We start from the raw sequence: 18,377 nt of genomic DNA on the forward strand, positions 1-18,377 counted from the left end.
TGTCAAATCTCTGTAACCATTTCTAAATCAAACCAGAATCTTACAGAAAAAGAAATATATGCACCCTCATTCAGAAGTGCATGACAGGCCATTTGTGTATCACTGAAAAGCTTCATTAGAGGTTATAATATTTATTTGGGAAATATTCTCGCATGGCAGTTTGAGGACATGACAGGAGCCAGCAGGGGCAGGCCAGTGAGTCGTGACCCGGTGCCATGAAAGGAACGCCAACTGTGTGACATCAAACAGACAATCTGGCCAAAGAAAACAACACTGTTGTGCTTTGCCAGCAGGCCAAGACACCCAATTATGAGTTTACACGTTTCTGCTCTTGCCGTAGTATGAAGTAATGCACCCATGCGTCACAAAGTACAAATAAAAAGCTATACTTTTTAAAGCAGAATTCATACATTTTCAAAATCACAAAATGTGTCTGAAATATAAATTTACCAGATGCATTAATGCAGATTAAAATAACATAACACTAGACTTGATTCAGCTTTCACATCGATACTGCATCTCTGTGCCTTTCCATATTTTGTTATGTTCATCTTGCATCATTGTCTCTGTGCAGTCAGTGCCACATGGAGTGCAGGGTGATGGGTACGGCAGGTTTGTGTGTTGATAAGACTGACTGTCAGGTTCTCCTGCAGCTTTCTGCGCAGCAACCCCTGGCATTCTCACACCTCTCAGTCCTAGCTGGCTGACCTGGCTGATAACTCTAAAATAAGCTTCATATGACTCATGTTGGTGCTAAAGCAAACCATATGAGTCACAGTTATGACTGATTAAACATCGCCAAGTTTAGAGATCAGAAGAACAGAACCAACGCGTGGGAACTATTAGCACAAAAAGTTAGTCATCATGACAGACTTACTATGTGAAGTGTAACCTTAACAGACTTGATTACTAATAGAATGTACTCTTGAATTAAAGTCAACATAAAATCTCTGATGTACTACTGATTTTACAACACAGAGTTTTCGTTTGTTATCTTCATGACAATAGAAATTTCCTTTTAAGCTAAAATCCCAAATTACACTCTTAAAACAGGGACCAGACGTTCCAAAAGAGGCTTGCCATAGATATAAAACATAATTTTTGTTCCCCAATGAATCTTTCAGTGAACAGTTCTTAAAATAACCTTTTTTTTTATTTAAAGAATGTTTTAACAATTTAAAAAAACTTTTTTTGGAATTGAAAGTTTCTATGTATAGATTTCAATAAAAAAGTTTTGCTCTATTCTGTCAAGATTCATAATCCAGTCAACTGACAATGGATAAAATATCCTTAATAAGTCTTGCCGTATATTTCACTTAACTTCAAATAAATCAGATTACACATATAAAATGGTTTACTTTTTACTGCTTCCCAGTTGTATTGAACCATAAAAACACAATCCAAGTACAACATAAGTGATGGTCAGGATCAGGATAAACAAGAATGTGCAAACACCAAGAGCCTGGAATACAACTATCAGCCCACTTAGGACACAAGTCCTCGGGATAAGCCGATAAAACGGGATTCCAGGAACAGTTCCGGCCTTTCTTTTCTCTTGCAGTATCACTTTCACGACAACCACAATGTTGCAGAGGAAGTCAATCCCAAATCAGATTGAGGGAAACTACAGTTTGCACAGACATTGTTACATTCACTTTTACCGGACATGGATGCCAGTTTTTTAGAAGACCATAAAAAAAGCACAAAAACATATCTGTCAACACTGCACCAGCATAAAGTTTGTGCTAAAACAAGTCTAAGACAAAAAGTCATGGCTGTTAATCTGAGGGGTGTTTTCATGCTACTACAACTCCATTTGGCTGCAGCGTGAAGCTAATGAGATGCTCGGCTCGGGTGGATTCTGTGCATCACGCTGCTATTAACAGCCTTAGTCATCATCAAAGCGAGAGGCTGAACATTCCTGCCAAATGAGCACTGCTGCTCTGACAAACGCCATGTCACGATAGCGACATACCTCTTTCTCTCTCTCACACGCACGCTCTCTCCCTCTACATAAATAACAGCCATTTCTGTCTGAAACCAGCCCTGGAGGACTCAGCCCTTGGGGCAATGTCAAATCCCCATGGTTACTACAATGCAGAAACTGCCTCTTTCCTGTGATGATGATGATGATGATGCTGATGATGCTCATGAGATGAAAAGGAAACAGACCATCCAGCTTAGTTTGTTGGAAAGTAAGAGGGAAGTTTTCAAGAAGTTCTGCTCAACAGTGACCTTAACACAAGGTGCAGATTTGGCTGATGAGGTTCAATTACATTCGCAATCACTGGATAAACTGTAAAAGAAAAACTAAAAAATTTAAATGACTAGAAACATTTATATTCACTTTAGAAGTATCTGTATAATGAGCAAGAGACGTTTGAGTGGCCAGGGGAAAGGGACAGTGACTAAGTGTGTCTAAAACTATGGAATATTTTCAGTATTATTAAACATGTTCCTGGTATAAAAACTCATGCATCATCATCTAAATATAACACGGCTGCACGCCAAGAGAAAGGCACTGGCCTCGTATAAAATGCTCAAAACAGAGTCAAAAACGAATCAACTCAAAACAGAGAAACACTGAGTTATGTTGAGCACAATACGTGCAATATTGACTATTCTTTAAAAACCTGAATAAACACAAAACATGTTTTTAGCATCTAAATGAAAGTCATACCCCACCCCCCCCCCACCCCACAAAAAAATATATAGATATTTAAAACATTTTGAATTACAAATTGTTGGGGGGAAAATCTTGACCTTTTTATGACAATGTTTGTGTATATGTGGGTCAATATATATATATATATATATATATATATATATATATATATATATATATATATATATATATATATAAGTTTGTGTGTATGTGTGTGTGTGTCAGAGAAAGTATTGTTATATTGTTATATTATATAAATATTGACAAGATTTTTAAAACATTTCTCCTATTTTTTTTTTATTTCAGAACCAACATGTGACAATCCTCTCCCAAACCTGTTGTTTAAAAAAACAAGATCATCTGATTTCTATTTTGTGAGTCTTTACGCAAAATGTTCAATCTGTAAATCAAACCTTCAGCATGATGCTCAAGTGATCGGTTCAATGATTAAATGCTCTCACTGCACCACTGCCTTCAGCAGCCATTCAACTAGTACTGCAGTTTATGATTCTTCTTACCTTTGACTTGAGTCTCGTACTCAGTAATGATCTCTTTATCCTTTTTGAACTTCACTGGAGGATTCGACATTTTCAACAGCGATTCGAGTTCAGTTCCGAGAATGTTTGTAAACTGGTTTGTTTTGGGGGCTGTTCCGATTTCCAGATCTCCCTACAGCGGCCAGTGCATCCCAGAGATTTTTCAAGTTGTTCAGGCTAAAAACAAAAACCCAAAAGCCAAACGCCGCAAATGTTCCTCTCCCGAGTTCCCAACGCGATTCCGCCGTCGGTGCGATCAAAACACAGCGCGCGCTGGAAGAGTTTCCTCCCAAACAAGTAACCCTTTCCTTGGGCAAATGTCCACTGCTTGTTCCAGCAAAAGGCAATCCGGTCCTTCAAACTGTCTTTTAGTCACCCGCCGACGGATCTGGACAGACTGAGCAGCATAATGACTGGCGTGGTTTTCTGCACACTGTCCTCGTGTCCGTGGGTCTGCTCGCCGGACAGTTTCACGGATCCTGACTGACCTCAAAGCAGCTGGAAAAGCAAGTGGTTGGAAATGGGAGGGATTGGAGGCGGAGGGGGTGCACGTAGCGGAAATGTGGACCGGACTGACAACTTTTCTAACCACCAGTAATTTTCTTTTGTAGTAGTTAACGTTACAGAGTAACGTTAGACACTTAAAAACATAAGATCTCTATGCTTATAAACAAATCAAAACAGTTTGAAAAACTTATTGTGAAATGTGTTGTGTTTTAAATATTGATATATATACAAATCGTTTTATTATCAATCATTCAAAAGTGTATATGATTTGTAATTATAATGTTTTAAAGTAAGTCATTTGAATATTTTTAACGGTTTTTAAGAACTCGTTTTTAAGAACGGTGACGAACACGTCGTGTAGGACGCCTAGTGGCCAGTGTTTGGAATTACATGTAAATAAATCACTTGCCTCTGTGACTTTCTAAGAGAAGAAATTCTGTTCCGGTCCAGTTGACGGCGATCATAAGATAATTTCAGATTTTATCAAAAAAATATATATAACCAGTTGAAGCAGTGTCACACTCAGAGAAAAATTTAATGCAATTTGGACTTTTACTTTCTATTCACAGAGATTTTACAGGGGGGGGAAATGTAATCCTTAAACTTCATAAATGTTATTTAATATAAAATAAAATAAAAACATGCTATTAAATTTAGTTTTATTAGTTTTGGTTTTATTTATTTTTCTACTTTATAAAATACAATATATATATATATATATATATATATATATATATATATATATATATATATATATATATATATATATATATATATATGCACACACACGCACACACACACGCACATGATAGGTAAAAATTGATAGTCTGGATGCGTCTGCTAAATGCATAAATTTAATTTAATATATATTGTACATATCATTTCTGAAGCTGGAGATTGTGGTTAAACTGACAGCGCCTCTTACAGGACAGCTGTTTTGTTGCAGTGCTTAGTGAATCTCCTTTGAATTTATTTACAAATGCATTTTATGTAGCCCTATAGATTTTACCGTTTTATTCTTATCCCAGACCTAGACTTTAAATCTATTAAAAGAAAAAAGAAAAAGTGGCATGGTTATAAATCTTTTCCATCTTGTTCAAAACCAGTTTAATATCATTCCCTATCACCAAAAGTAACAAAAAAAAATTAGACATTTTATTTTAAAATAAACAGATACATATAAATAAAGATCAGGCTGGTTAAAAGTAAAATTAAGTTATTTTAATATATTAAACTGATCTAAAAGCAAAAAACACGCAGCTAGGTTATACACAAAAAAAAAGAGAAAGAAAAAAAACACATCTTACTACTTGTTTGCGCTGTTATTTCCACAGAAACATCATGACTTAATAAATTAATACTTTACAGCAAAAATGGAGGGCATTAATGCACAGCAGCATCTGGTAACCCATGAACACACAGTAGCATCATAGATTTCACATGCATAATTGAGAAAATGATGACTGAAATGATGAATTGGAATTTTTTTGGGTGAAATGTCTCTTTAAAGTTGCCCAAACTAATCTTAGGTGGTTTTGAAAAAGCCATCTTCCAACACCTCTGTGAATTTGTCCTTCATCTGCTGACGTAAGCCACCGTACCACTCCAGCACTCTCATCCTCCTCTCTGTTTTTTCCTCCTGGCTCATCTCTCTCTCTCTCTGCAGGACGGCAGGCAGCTCCCTCCAGTCTTTGAGGAAGATGAAGGGTGCTCCTGCATCTTTAAGTAGTCGGAGCGGGGACCGGTTACCAGCCGCACAGGCCCCTGGAGTCAGGACGTCCTCCACCACGGGCACAGAGCCATAGGCACAGGCTTCATAGATGCGGTAGCACTCTGTGTTCACTCCCACTGGACAAAGAGTGAGGTCACTTTGTGCTAATGCCATCTGGTACTGTCTGGAAGTGTCTGCTGTCTCTTGAGGAACCCACCTGATGACAAAAAAACACTTGCTGCAGTCCAGCAATGTCTCTGAGATATTATTTGTTAAGGAATTATGGGTAAAACAGAAATACATTCTTCTTAAATACATTTAATACATTCTTACTGAATAAAAAGACATTTCTAACAATTAAGTATGTTAAATATTTAGTATTTTGTTGTGAACGCAATCTGTTTTAAATCAGACTGTCAAAATAATGGACAGTACTTCCAAAAATACATACTTGCAAAAATACATACTTCTCTCTAACATGCATGAGGCAATCTTTCTCCAAGCCGTTCTGCTTTAGGACGCCCATGAGAGTTTCCCTGGAGGAGTTTTTGTACATAGTCCCGAGAAAGTTGCAGAGATATGGTCTAGCAGTTTTCACCATCTGACCGCTTAGTGTGACTACAGGGAAATGCCTGTATCTGTAAAGTAAGAGAAAGCATGTCATAAACAATCAAACTAACTGATTTTATTCTAAATTGTATATAAAAAAAAAAAAATGGATGCTAATAAAATATTACAGAAATACACCTTATAAAATATAAAACAAAAATTATTTTTTTTAAATAGAAACTTACGTGGCAACACCCAGTGGCCACTGGAAGATGTCTTTATCATTTACCCAAGGACTGTCGTACACAAGAAAGAGCAGGTCCACAAACCCACCGTGCCTCTTAAGGTAAGGACTGATCCAGTCATTATTGCACTGCTCGTTGCCCAGAAGAACCACAGCAACCCGAGATACAGAGTGCATCTGCACCAGACCCTGGACGTGCTGCAGCCACTGGATGGAGTAAGAGATCTTCTGCTGCTCACGGCCATTCAAAACCAACACCACACTGTCTGTGTCGAGAGAAACGTGCCCCTGGACCACTGCTGGTCCTGTGTAGAAACTGAGGACAGATTATGATAAAAGAGATTGCAAAATTGTGCATTCTGAAATGTTTTGAAAGAAGCCATGCTCAGGAAGACTCCAATTATACAAAAAAGAATGAATTATAATATATACGTGTGTATACATATACACATATATAAACAGTGTTATTGTGAAGTATTATTACAACAACAAAAAAATCAATCAATTTAATGCATCCTTGTTGAACATAATGATCAGTAACCTGAAATTGATCTTCCCTGACTGAACTTCTCCTTCTCTCCATTGGCTGGATTTGTCTTGTGGGTTGAGAGGCCCTTCTAAAATATGTTCCCACAAATAAAGTCCTAGGAAAAGGTAAACAAGGAACATGAATTCATTTGTGCTCTCTATTGCAAAAAATGAAGACACAACAAGCAATGCAATGATCTCTGAAAAAAAAAAAAAAAAAAAAAACATATTGCACTTGCCAATGGCCGCTTTGCCCCAGATCTGAACTTTATATGTTTTTGGCTTGTTCTTAGCAGCATGTTCTTGGTATGATCTGAAGGCATCTCTCCGCTTCTGCTGAATTAATGAATACGCGCGCTCATCCTCTTCCCATGGGTTCCACTCTTCCTCTCCTGCTTTCCCATTATCTTGAAACGTACATTATCAAACACATCTGTTTACACTCCATCATCAGTTGATATTATTTTATTGCATTTACAATATATTATAATGTTTATGTTTATTACAACAAACATATTAGATGATGCATTTTGTTACCTATAATCACATAGCCCTTTTTTACCACGCGATGAACGCGAGAAATAACCCTCTTGTTGAAAAATACATTATACGCGGCATACAACGAAAATATTGCATAAGCCAGAATAATTATTATCGTTATTTTCCGGCGTAAAAATCTCATGTTTAATTTTCAGGTGACCATCCTGCGGATTCTGACCAATTCGCACAAGGGATGACCAGTAAGTGAACCATAACACATTTTTGGTTTTGAGTCGGATCTTTATAATGAATTGGTTCACGTTTGAATGATTCGTTCTTAAGCGCGAGAACCGATTAGTAAACTGAGAAGAATCGGATGACCGGTTCACAAAAACTGTTCAAAAGAACCGATTCTCTTAAATGAATCGAACGTCTCGTAACTACTGTTTACATTTTCCCGAGACTGCTTTTTACTGCCTGTTCAAAACTATAACCATTATCAAAAATATTTAAATATTTCAACAAACATACTGAAAATAACACAAGGCGCTAATTGAATAATGTATTGTATTTATCATTTAAATAGCTTTATGGGAGGAATTATTTTATCATCTCTTTTTTACCTTACGCTTTCTGTTCAGTAAATACCCAGTCAACTATGAAGCACCGAAGGAGGAGCTTCCGCAGTACAAGCTCTCTCTTCAAAGGTCGCTGTGACCGGTTGTAAGGAGCCTTTAACCGCACAAAAATGATGTCCCTGCCCGCTCGTTTGGGGGCTTTGTCCCCTTACCTGCAGGCTTGTGGCCCCCTGAAAGCTTTACTTCCCGGAGCAGTGAATACAGAAGTGCTGGTGAAGTCTGCTGTATGCGGTAGGTGAGCCCTACTTGCATAACGTGGACATATCATTACAGGATGTTCAAAACTCTTAATATTCTAGACCAGTGTAGAGTGTAATACATAATGTATTACTTGGTAATGCAATTTTGTGTGATTAAATTACAGTTGCATCTGATGTAATTGATGTAATAATGTAAAGACTATAGAATCATGTTATATAAGCAATAGTGAATTTAACATCCCACTAACATTTTATGTTTTTAATGTAACCTTGTCCCTTTAAAATGTATTTTTTCTATTTTATAATATTTATTTGAATGAATTTAAAAGAGCAATTATATGTCTATCCTTATTGTTCAACTGGTGGAGGCTGAGATGTGATTTTGAAAGTAATTAGTAATAAGTAATTAGAAATATTACTACAGTGTTGAACATGTAATTAGAAGCTAGTAGTAATTACTTTTTTACAGTAACTTACCCATCATTTCCAGACTAATGTTTGTTATGCTACAGAAATAGTCTAAAAGTTAAAGGACTGAATAAGATGTCTTTGTATTACTTTTATATTTATTAATGTTTACTTGTTCTGGTTGTTGTGGTCCCATTTTTGCATACCAGACCTCATTTTAATACAGTAATTCATCCTATAAGTCGTTATATTATTGACATATTATATGGTTATAGTATGTATATTATATGTGTAACCCTGAACCACAAAACCAATCATAAGTCGCAGGGTATATTTGTAGCAATAGCCAACAATACATTGTATGGGTCAAAATGATACATTTTTCTTTAATGCCAAAAATAAATAGTATATTAAGTCCTAAGATCATGTTACATAAAGATATTTTGAACATTTTCTACCATAAATATATATATATATATATATATATATATATATATTTAATTTGATTCGTAATATGCTTTGCTAAGGACTTCATTTTAACAATTCTAAAGGCTATTTTCTCAATATCTTGATTTTTTGGTAATCTCAGATTTTATTATTTTACTTATTCTACTTTCAGATTATGTATACATCTCAATTTAAAAATGGACATGTATGACTGGTTTGTGGTCCAGGTTCACATATATTAAACTATAAACGAATATCTTTATATAAATTATGTATTTATAGATGCAATTAAATAGGTTACATATAATATATATATATATATATATATATATATATATATATATATATATATATATAAGAAATGACTATTCTTTGTCCTTTTTAGGCCATTTCGGAGCACGTCTGGCTCACACTGACATCAAAATCCCTGACTTCTCTGACTATCGTCGTGTTGAGGTGTTGGATCCCAAGAAGCCCTCTCAGGAAAGCGGTGATGCTAGACGGGCCTTCTCTTACCTGGTGACTGGATCCACTGCTGTGGTGGGTGTGTATGCAGCCAAAACGGTCGTGACCCAATTCGTGTCCTCAATGAGTGCCTCTGCTGATGTCTTGGCCCTGTCCAAAATCGAGATCAAGTTGTCCGACATTCCAGAAGGGAAAAACATGACCTTCAAGTGGAGAGGCAAGCCTCTGTTTGTTCGCCACAGAACAGAGAAGGAGATCGCAGCCGAGCAGAGCGTAGATCTCTCAGAGCTCCGGGACCCCCAGCATGACAAAGACCGCGTCACCAACCCCACCTGGGTCATCGTCATTGGGGTCTGCACTCATCTCGGCTGTGTCCCAATCGCCAATGCCGGTGATTACGGCGGGTACTACTGCCCCTGCCACGGGTCACATTATGATGCTTCAGGAAGGATCAGGAAAGGACCTGCACCTCTCAACTTGGAGGTGCCTTATTATGAGTTTCAGGATGAGGATACTGTAATTGTTGGATAAACAATGGACATTTTCTCTGTATGCTTTTAATGTGTCCAGCCAAATCTAACTATTAATAAATATATATTTTAAAGCAACCAGCATCTGTTTTGAGGCTTTTGACTGGGATGCAAATCCTGCTTACAAACGCACAAACACCGTTCTGCCAGAACACCAAAAAAAGTTTAATTACATATTTTTTAAAATACATTCATAAATATCATTCACACATATTCTACAATGTATAATCTTCCTAATTGTTCTGAAAACAAGCTACACATTATGTCAGGATATTATTGAAAAGAATATACATTGATTCTCACATTTATGTGGGTTTTTTCCATCATGAAACAATTCTGGGTTTTTTTCCTACAAATGACAAGGAAAAAAAATCTAAATTGTGAGATTAGGTAGCATTATTTTTTTATCTCACAACTCTAACTTTTTGTTTCTGCCATGCAATAATTAAGAGGGTTTTTTTTCTCTCTAAAATGCAAGAAAAGAGTCAGAATTGTCAGATATAAACTCTGAATTGCAAGAGAGAGATTAAAAAAAACCACACAATTACCTTTTTTTATCCTGTGGAGGAAATAAGATTTCACAGATTCTAATGTACCATACAGTACTAATATGTTGTATGCCAGTTTCAACAACAGAAATCAAGCATCCACTCAAACAATCCGTATGACACATGATTATAGGGTTTGAAATGTTGTTTCTCTTAATAAAAATTAAGTTACATCAGTCTACATAATGCACTTCAGCTTGAAGTTCCTTTTGTATATAGCTCAGAAGAGCAGCGGTCACTTGCTGCTGTAGTGTGGCGTTTCCCATCACAAGGGCAGTCAGCTGTGCAACATCAGTCCATGTTATTGAGCCTAAAATGTTTACAATATCCTCACGGAGTCTGCGCTGCTGGTCAGGTGTCAGCTCCATGATAACCTGAGGTAGAGGTTTAAACTGTCCGCTTGTCATCCAGCATCCAATCAGTCCACCAACAGCCCCACCTTTAAAGAGACAAAAGCACAGGTAAGAGAAACCAGCATCACGTATTACAGTATACATAAGGTTGTAGTATGGTGTATGTAAGACATGAATGGACTTGCCCACTGCAATTCCCAATGGACCCCCTAGTAAGCCCCCTGCGAAAGCCAGACCACCAGCGGCCGCTGCTCCTCTTCCAGACTGCTTCACCGCTGTTTTTACTTGATGATTTGCGGACAGCTCACAACACAGGTTCATTACGTCATCAATGCGTGGCGGCATTTTGCTCACAGTAGAACTGCAGACAGAGTTAGAGCACCATTCATTATTGATTTGTAGAAATACAAAAATAAGATGTGGTTATATCATTAAATATTTAACTACCATATATGAGTGATGTGCAAACAGACGATCAAATACAATATCTAGGTCAGGTGTGCCTAACCCTGTTCCTGGCGATCGACTGTCCTGCAAAGTTTAGCTCCAATTCTAATCAAACACACCTGAAGCAACCAATTAAGGTCTTCAGGCTCACTTAAAAATTAAAGGCAGGTGTGTTTGATTAGGGTTGAAGCCAAACTTTGCAGGATAGTCGATCGCCAGGACCAGGGTTGGGCACCCCTGATCTAGGTTATATAAAATATGTAGTAAACATTTACTGTCTAAAGGACACATCGTGCACTCACCTTCAAAGACAACTTTTAGATTCCCTATTGACAGTATAAAACTGAATTAACGGCATGAAACATTTGGAGATTTGGCAACTCAAGTCAAACTATCAAACCTCCAGAAGTCAACACAAACATCACGCCATCAAGCGCCGATATGTCATGATTTTTTTTAAAAGTGTGAAGCTTGAAATATATATTTCAAAATAAAATACCTTATTTGGTTTGTGAGTACTTTGAATGTCCTCGAACCATGTGTCTGCAACATTTACCAACATATTATAGCCTAAATATTGCCAAAACTTATATATGGGTGCCGATTTTTTTTAAAAAAGTTAATATTTAATTGTATTTCAACGATAAAGTGAACTTTGTTCAAAACGAGATGAGAAATGTGTAAATCCGTGTTTATACATACAGAACGATAATTAAAATATTTGCTCATATTTTAATTATGTAATTAAATTTGGCCCTACATGTGAAACACAATGGTTTAGGTTTTTGCGGAGGTGTTCTCTTATTTTGAAAAGCTCTTTCAGCTGTGCTTTTTTAAAAACATTACCGTCAACAGTTTCTGTTTTCACACAAAGAATATTTGCACTGACCTTATGAGTAGTTTGCGCAGTCGATGTAATACCGAACGAGTTTTAATTATTCCGTGATATATCTAACTTTGATGTGCTACAAGTGAAAGTAACCTGTTCCGTCATTTACTTCCTAAACGTGTCCGGACATGCCTAACATAATTTGACTTTTAAATGGAGCTCATCATCATCTCAGCAGAGTCAATGATTAGATGTTTCCTGCGTGCAGTGGCTCTTATCAGATGCTCTGCACTGAAATCAGCGGATCCCTGGACATCATGACAGTGTTAAAGACTGAAACTGCTGCTTTGGCTGGAATGAGTGAAAACTTGTGGTTGGAAAAAGCATGTGCTCACCTTATTCCTGCTTTACCATTATGGATCATTGAATATGCATGGACTAAACGGATGATGGAGGTCTTAGAAGGTGTGTTTTTTTTGGCAATGTTTTTATTAACCCAAACAATTTTGATTTTTCATCAAATTATGATTTTTACATAAGCATTTCTTGCATTGCTTTCCAATTAAACAGTATCAATCATGCCTTTGCATGTTATTACACAATTACTTTATTGTCATAAATCAACTGCTCAGTTGGTGCAAGTAATGGATCTAACATAAACTATTTTGAAACGAATGCATGTGAGATCTAATCATTTTGAACTTTTTCCAGCTCTAGGACCCCCATTATGGCTTGAAGGTGACTGGCATCTTCTGACCATTGAAGAGCATTGCAGAATCCGAGTGGGAGCAGCAGAGGTCTGGAGGATCGTGCAAGCCAGAGACATCAAGCACTTTGACAGAGTCACTGAGTTTTTGGATGTTACGTACACACTTGTGCCAAGACTAGTGACCCCCATCAAACACATGAAGATCATGTTTGGTCTGCAGACTCTGGTGAGGCATTGTTTTCTTTGATAAAATACATAGGTCAACTCCCCAGAAATAGCCTGCAGTTTTGGATAGGGATTTCCATGGGTTTTTCATTATTGTAATTAAATGTAATAATAAAAAAAATTATCGTAATAATCACTGCTCTATTAAAGAACAATAATACAAAGGAACAAAGGAAAAATACAAACAGATGAACAAAAGACAACTTCAATCAGTTAGAAAAATATAATCGTAGTCCTTCAGAAATTTGTTATTCTTATTATTTAAGAATTTTCAAAATGGAATGGAAAAGTAGGCAAAATTAAAGAATTTAATTAAACTTAAATTTCGCCTAAGACAGTGTACTCTATTGTTAAATTAAATAAAACAAAGTTCCTTCCCTAATTTTATAGAATACATAAGTTTATTTGTGCAAGTATGAATTTGTTTGACATTACATGAGTACTTTACTTTACGATTAGTGAACTTTGTTATTTTTTAGGTTATCATGTGGATGTTGTGGAATGACCAGAGCACTGCTAAAATCTCTGACAAGATTGAACACTTTTTCCCTGAAAGCCTTCCGGATTATCACAAATGTGTAAGTATGATCTCCTTCCACCAGGGGCCACCGTAAATACATTAACAAGCCAAAGTAATTTATAAATGTACTATATGATGCATGGGTTCTTGCTGAAGTGTGTTGTTACTGTATTTTATTGTCTGCTTGACACAAATAATGCTTTAAAATAGATTTAACACTTTCCCTTTCTTTCCTTTTGTTTAAATCATGCTTCTATATAGAGCCGCAGGAACATGGATCTCATGCAGAAAAACCAGGAAGATTTCAAGGCCTTTGCTCATGTTCTGGCCAGAGACAGGGATGTACGTGAGACTTACATTCGGGTTAGTGGAAAAAAAAACTACTTTGAATGGTACATTACTTATATCAGCACTAGTTTGCATCAGTCCCAGATCCTCAAATCAAATGTGGCTTTTTATCTTTGTAGGATTTAATGGAGGAGCAATATGGTGAACGCTATGCACAGAAACTGGAGGAGAGACTTGTACACTATTTGGAAGAGCTAAATAAAGTCCTGCCACAACCAACATATATTGAACAGGTAAGTGTTTATGTGCTTTTGTGTCTAAAGTAGCTGCATTTTCTGTTTAGTAGAAAGGCATTACTGTTTTTCTGACAGAAAACATTTGAAAAATTCCAGCAACTAAATACACATAAATATATTGGCTAAATATCAAGTCGGAGTTCCCCCAGGCCCTTAAAATGTTATTCTGTTCTGTCCACATTTGCGTACAGGTACTGAAGCAGTCCCATTCATATGGGACAGGAGAGAAGATCCTAAAAAAAATACTTTCAAGGGATAGTGCATCTCTAGCCACAGTTCTGAAGAGACTCTTGCATTGCGGTAAGAAAGATGAATTTGTCATAACAGCTTTGAAATTACAGATATTGGCTTCATTTACATGCAAACAAATAATCCATTAATTGAGGGCACAATTGGGTGATAATTTTTTACAGCATGATAAATATAGCACCATAATATGGCAGTTTTATGCAGTATTTATCCAGAACTGGAAAAATGTTAATTCTTCTTTTTAAAACAAATACAGAAACAGTGTAGGAGAATCAATATTATGAGCCAACAGTAGGATTTGAGATTTGAAGCTTGTGACATATAAATGCACACATCAACTCGATCACTATGTTTAGTGTTCATGTAAACACTACATTCAGATTCATTAATCAGAATGGATTCAGTTCGATTGAAATAAAAGTTGTGCATTGAAACTCTATTTTCTCTATTTGACAGCTGTAGCAACAAATCAGAGCCTTGACGACAGTCTCTCACCATCACTTTCAAACACCTGTGAGGTACAAAGGGACGCTGAAGTTGTTAAAGCATCCAATGGCACCCAAAGGTCATCTCAGAACAACACAAAGGAGAATCGACTCTCACAAACCAGCGAAAAAGAACCGCTTGGTTCTCAGGGCTTGTGGCAGAAAAGAAACACAGAAACTGCTTCACCTCGGGAGAAGATTTGTGGTGATGGAGTAATTGTTACGTCCACGCAGTTGTCAGATTCTGAAACAGATCAGATTGACTTCAGCCAGTCTCTTCTGGTTGGGACACACAGACAGAAGAAAACTCAATCTGAACCAGAACAGAAGGAAAGTGAGACTGCCTTTCCAGAGCAGGTCTGCTCCAGACATGGCAAAAAAATGAGGAGCATCCTTCAGGAATGTTCTGAAGAGCTTGATGGAGGAGTCGTACAAGCAGAATGCACCCCGACATCAAGCCAGAGCACTCCACCTCTTCTCCCGTACACACCACAACCTCAAGCATCTCCAAACCAGCACTCGTTGTCCTCTGACCCAGATTCATCCACTACAAACATTTCACTGTCCTTCATCAGGCAGGTCAGTCTTTCACCAGTGTCTTCAAAGAGTCCTGTTGCTCCTTCACCTTCAGTTCTCCAGCAGACCTCAGCCTCAAAGCAACTTGCAGGACAGATTTTAGCTACCGTTTTCTTCACCGAACCAAGCAGAACTGATGAACACAATCTGAAACTGTCCTTAGAGAGTCAAACCTTCCTAATGCAGTCCAAGTGGCTTCAACCTCAAGTGTGCCTTACTAGACTAAGCAAGGAAGAATGTGCCAGAGCCATGGATTCATACAGAGCCCGTGACATTTTAGAAGGAGAGCAAGAACCTGAAGATGATCATCAATACATGTTATTTGATGTAAATACATTGTATTCTGATTCATACTCCGAAGACTCAACAGACTCTGATGACCCTGATTACAAGCCTGACTCGAGGAAATCAAAAAGAAAGTCCCGGTGAATGTAGTCTTCATCATGTTTTACAGATGACACAGATTTTAGCATTTTGCTTTGGATGTTTGAATTAACTCGCATTAGGGTTGAGAAAATATGCAGCTTTTTTACATTATTTTACCTCATCGGTTTCCTTCATGGAGGTCAGATGATTAAAGCTCTTGATGGTCAGCAAATCAGTCTTTCACCAGTGTCCTCAAAGAAACCAGTTACCCCTTAATCTTCAGTTCACCAACAGTTCTCCTCACAATTTCAGTCCATTGTCTCAAAGCAACTTGACATTTAAAGAATCAACACAGGGCAGATTTGAGCTACCATTGTCTTCACAGAACCAGAGAACACAATCTGAGACTATACTCAAAAGCTTCCTTATGCAATCCAAGTGGCTTCAACCTCAACCATGCCTTCACAGATTGAGCAAGGAAGAATGTGTAAGAGCCATGGATTCATACAGAGCCTGTGACAATTTAGAAGAAGCTTTTCACCTTATTTTACCTCGTCATTTACCTCACGGTAGTTTTTCACCAGTGTCCTCAAAGGAACCAGTTGCTCCTTCACCTTGAGTCCACCAATAGTTCTCCTCATCATCTCAATCCACAGCCTCAAAACAACTAGTCACTCCAGGAATCAGTGCAGGATGGATTTTATCCACTATTGTCTCCACCCAACCAAGCTGAACCAATGAACACAATCTGAAACCGTCCTAGAGAGTCAAAGCTTCCTCATGAAGTCCATGTGGCTTCAACAGTCTAAGCATATTTTCTGTATTTTAGGACAACAATAGCCTGAAGATTATCAATACATGTTATATGATGTAAATGCACTGTATTCTGATTTATACTCAGAATATTCATGACTTGATTACAAGCCTAACGGAGACTAACTCAGGTGCCAGTGAACATGGTCTGCAACATATTTTAGATGCATAGCTACTCTAACATTGAGTTTGGCCCTTTACTTAGGATGTTTGAATGAACTCACATTAGGGTTGGGAAGCTATGCAACTTGTTACCTCATCGTTTACCTCATAAAGGTCAAAATGCTTGCCTTAAACCTCATGAAGGTCAATGACAAAATATTTGTGTCCAGTATGTCTTTTGTAATCAGTCATTTTAGACTCCTGTTGCCCTGGATGTCCTATGAAGTATGAGTATATAACTCTAAAAAACATGGTTTCCAATGTGGAACACTGTTTGCTGTTGGTTGAGTGACGCGTATGCTGGGTCAGGGGTTTCGCTGGGTCTTTTTTGACTGTTTTTTGCCTATAAGGTTGTGTTGTTCCTACTGAATAGCAGGTCTGAAGTGTTTTAAGGTTGGTCTTAACTTCACTAATTCAGTGTTATGTGTGTACGTGCTGGTTTCTTAAATGGGTGGTTATGCCAAGTACAAAAAAACAAACATGAAAGAGGGTTGTGGGTTTAAAGTTCTGACTTTTATTTACCTGACTTGAGTGTAAATTTGACTTGATGTTATTGCAAACTAATTTGTCAATATTGCATCAGATATAGTGCACTCATTCATGCGTGCTGTCAGGTAGAAAAAAAATGGAATCTAATGTCTGTAGGTGTTTTGGATAATGACGATTGTTTGAGCTTGAAAGAGTTACATAATCCAAGTGACAGCATTTTTTTTTTCTAATTTATTTTTAAGCCATTTGACTTTTATTAAAGCAGTAATTCACCCAAAACGAAAGTTGTCATTATTTTGTCATTATTTACCTCATGTAGTTGTCTTTTCTTACTGTCAAACAAGAATTAAAAATGTTTGATTTATCAAGTTTATGAAAAGATCTTTGAACTTGATGTCCCTTTATAGAAACATTGCATGAACAACTTTTGGGTTGAACATTTTTATGATTATGAGAGACCCCAAGACTTTGATTTTCCATATTTTGTATAGCTGGAAGAAGGCTTTTCACAGACTTAATCATTTTACTTGCATAATAGCAGAATAGTTGCAGTGTTAGCACCAATAAAACAACCCCAGTGCACGCAAAAACGTGCATGAGTTTAAGTTATGTAAGACAGATGTGGAGACCAGCCTCTTTCATTCTCATTACAGATGAGAGAATACTCTCTAAATGATGCTTGATTAACAGTCTAGAAAGTCTGAAATACAGCCTTAAACCTAAACGACTTCTCTCATGATAAAAGTGCGCTCTAAACAGGTGCGACTGATAAAATAATAATTTTAATGTAACCAGGTCAAAAAGTTACAAAAGTTATCACTGGACTGATTAGTAAAAGCTTGATGTTAAGGGACTCAGCATGTATCACACTGTAGCATGTTCCATCCAATACGCTAGCCCTTTAAGAAATGTGAATGTGTGACGTTCTGGAAGTGTCGCGAGATTCGCCTGTAAACAGCGCGTTTTCATAACGTGTTTTGAATGCTGCTCATGCGGTGGAGCGTCGAAGCCATAAAACTCCGTATTATTATCAATATAATGAGAGAGATGCACATATAGTGATTGGAAAGCCTTCTTTAATATTTTGTTCATGCGGATGGCTGTGTATTGTGCT

At 37.2% G+C, this 18,377-nt stretch overlaps 5 protein-coding genes across 13 annotated transcripts in view; 2 read left to right on the forward strand and 3 right to left on the reverse strand.

The window, feature by feature from the left end:
• Positions 1–3,812, reverse strand: part of LOC113118228 (SLIT-ROBO Rho GTPase-activating protein 1-like) — a 94,246-nt gene extending 90,434 nt beyond the window's left edge. For 2 of the 6 annotated variants that reach the window (XM_026287261.1, XM_026287262.1), the window contains exon 1: positions 3,184–3,805. In XM_026287261.1, coding sequence (XP_026143046.1) covers positions 3,184–3,253 — 70 coding nt within the window. In that variant the 5' untranslated portion in view covers positions 3,254–3,805. Of the gene's footprint in view, positions 1–3,183 lie in introns of all 6 variants that reach the window. The other 4 variants (XR_003294296.1, XM_026287259.1, XM_026287258.1 and 1 more) reach the window with 4 other exon arrangements.
• A 1,203-nt stretch (positions 3,813–5,015) lies between these two features.
• On the reverse strand, positions 5,016–7,532 carry LOC113118230 (ribitol-5-phosphate xylosyltransferase 1). 2 transcript variants are annotated; one of them, XM_026287265.1, is made up of 6 exons: positions 7,278–7,532; positions 6,980–7,147; positions 6,754–6,856; positions 6,214–6,528; positions 5,887–6,057; positions 5,016–5,657 (listed from the first exon to the last, which is right to left on the reverse strand). In XM_026287265.1, exons 1-6 carry the CDS (start codon positions 7,420–7,422, stop codon positions 5,234–5,236), a joined length of 1,326 nt encoding a protein of 441 aa, XP_026143050.1. In that variant the 5' UTR covers positions 7,423–7,532; the 3' UTR covers positions 5,016–5,233. The 2 variants fall into 2 exon arrangements, with proteins under 2 accessions (XP_026143050.1, XP_026143051.1); XM_026287266.1 differs by having other exon boundaries at positions 5,016–5,636; positions 7,278–7,531.
• A 350-nt stretch (positions 7,533–7,882) lies between these two features.
• Positions 7,883–9,989, forward strand: LOC113118231 (cytochrome b-c1 complex subunit Rieske, mitochondrial). Its single transcript, XM_026287267.1, has 2 exons — positions 7,883–8,089; positions 9,299–9,989. The coding sequence occupies exons 1-2, from the start codon at positions 7,969–7,971 to the stop codon at positions 9,907–9,909; spliced, it is 732 nt and encodes a 243-aa protein (XP_026143052.1). The 5' UTR covers positions 7,883–7,968; the 3' UTR covers positions 9,910–9,989.
• A 240-nt stretch (positions 9,990–10,229) lies between these two features.
• Positions 10,230–12,287, reverse strand: LOC113118232 (protein C19orf12 homolog). Of its 3 annotated transcripts, none has more exons than XM_026287270.1 (3): positions 12,146–12,287; positions 10,995–11,170; positions 10,230–10,895 (listed from the first exon to the last, which is right to left on the reverse strand). In XM_026287270.1, exons 2-3 carry the CDS (start codon positions 11,152–11,154, stop codon positions 10,630–10,632), a joined length of 426 nt encoding a protein of 141 aa, XP_026143055.1. In that variant the 5' UTR covers positions 11,155–11,170; positions 12,146–12,287; the 3' UTR covers positions 10,230–10,629. The 3 variants fall into 3 exon arrangements, with proteins under 3 accessions (XP_026143055.1, XP_026143053.1, XP_026143054.1); XM_026287268.1 differs by lacking the exon at positions 12,146–12,287 and adding an exon at positions 11,559–11,716; XM_026287269.1 differs by lacking the exon at positions 12,146–12,287 and adding an exon at positions 11,257–11,346.
• Positions 12,288–12,310: 23 nt separating this feature from the next.
• LOC113118229 (uncharacterized) lies at positions 12,311–17,537 on the forward strand. Its single transcript, XM_026287264.1, has 7 exons — positions 12,311–12,550; positions 12,797–13,020; positions 13,499–13,597; positions 13,801–13,902; positions 14,007–14,120; positions 14,315–14,423; positions 14,829–17,537. Exons 1-7 carry the CDS (start codon positions 12,337–12,339, stop codon positions 15,860–15,862), a joined length of 1,896 nt encoding a protein of 631 aa, XP_026143049.1. The 5' UTR covers positions 12,311–12,336; the 3' UTR covers positions 15,863–17,537.
• The last annotated feature ends 840 nt before the right edge of the window (positions 17,538–18,377 follow it).

The sequence above is a fragment of the Carassius auratus genome, chromosome 18 (assembly GCF_003368295.1).
Source record: "Carassius auratus strain Wakin chromosome 18, ASM336829v1, whole genome shotgun sequence".
Lineage (NCBI taxonomy): Eukaryota > Metazoa > Chordata > Actinopteri > Cypriniformes > Cyprinidae > Carassius > Carassius auratus.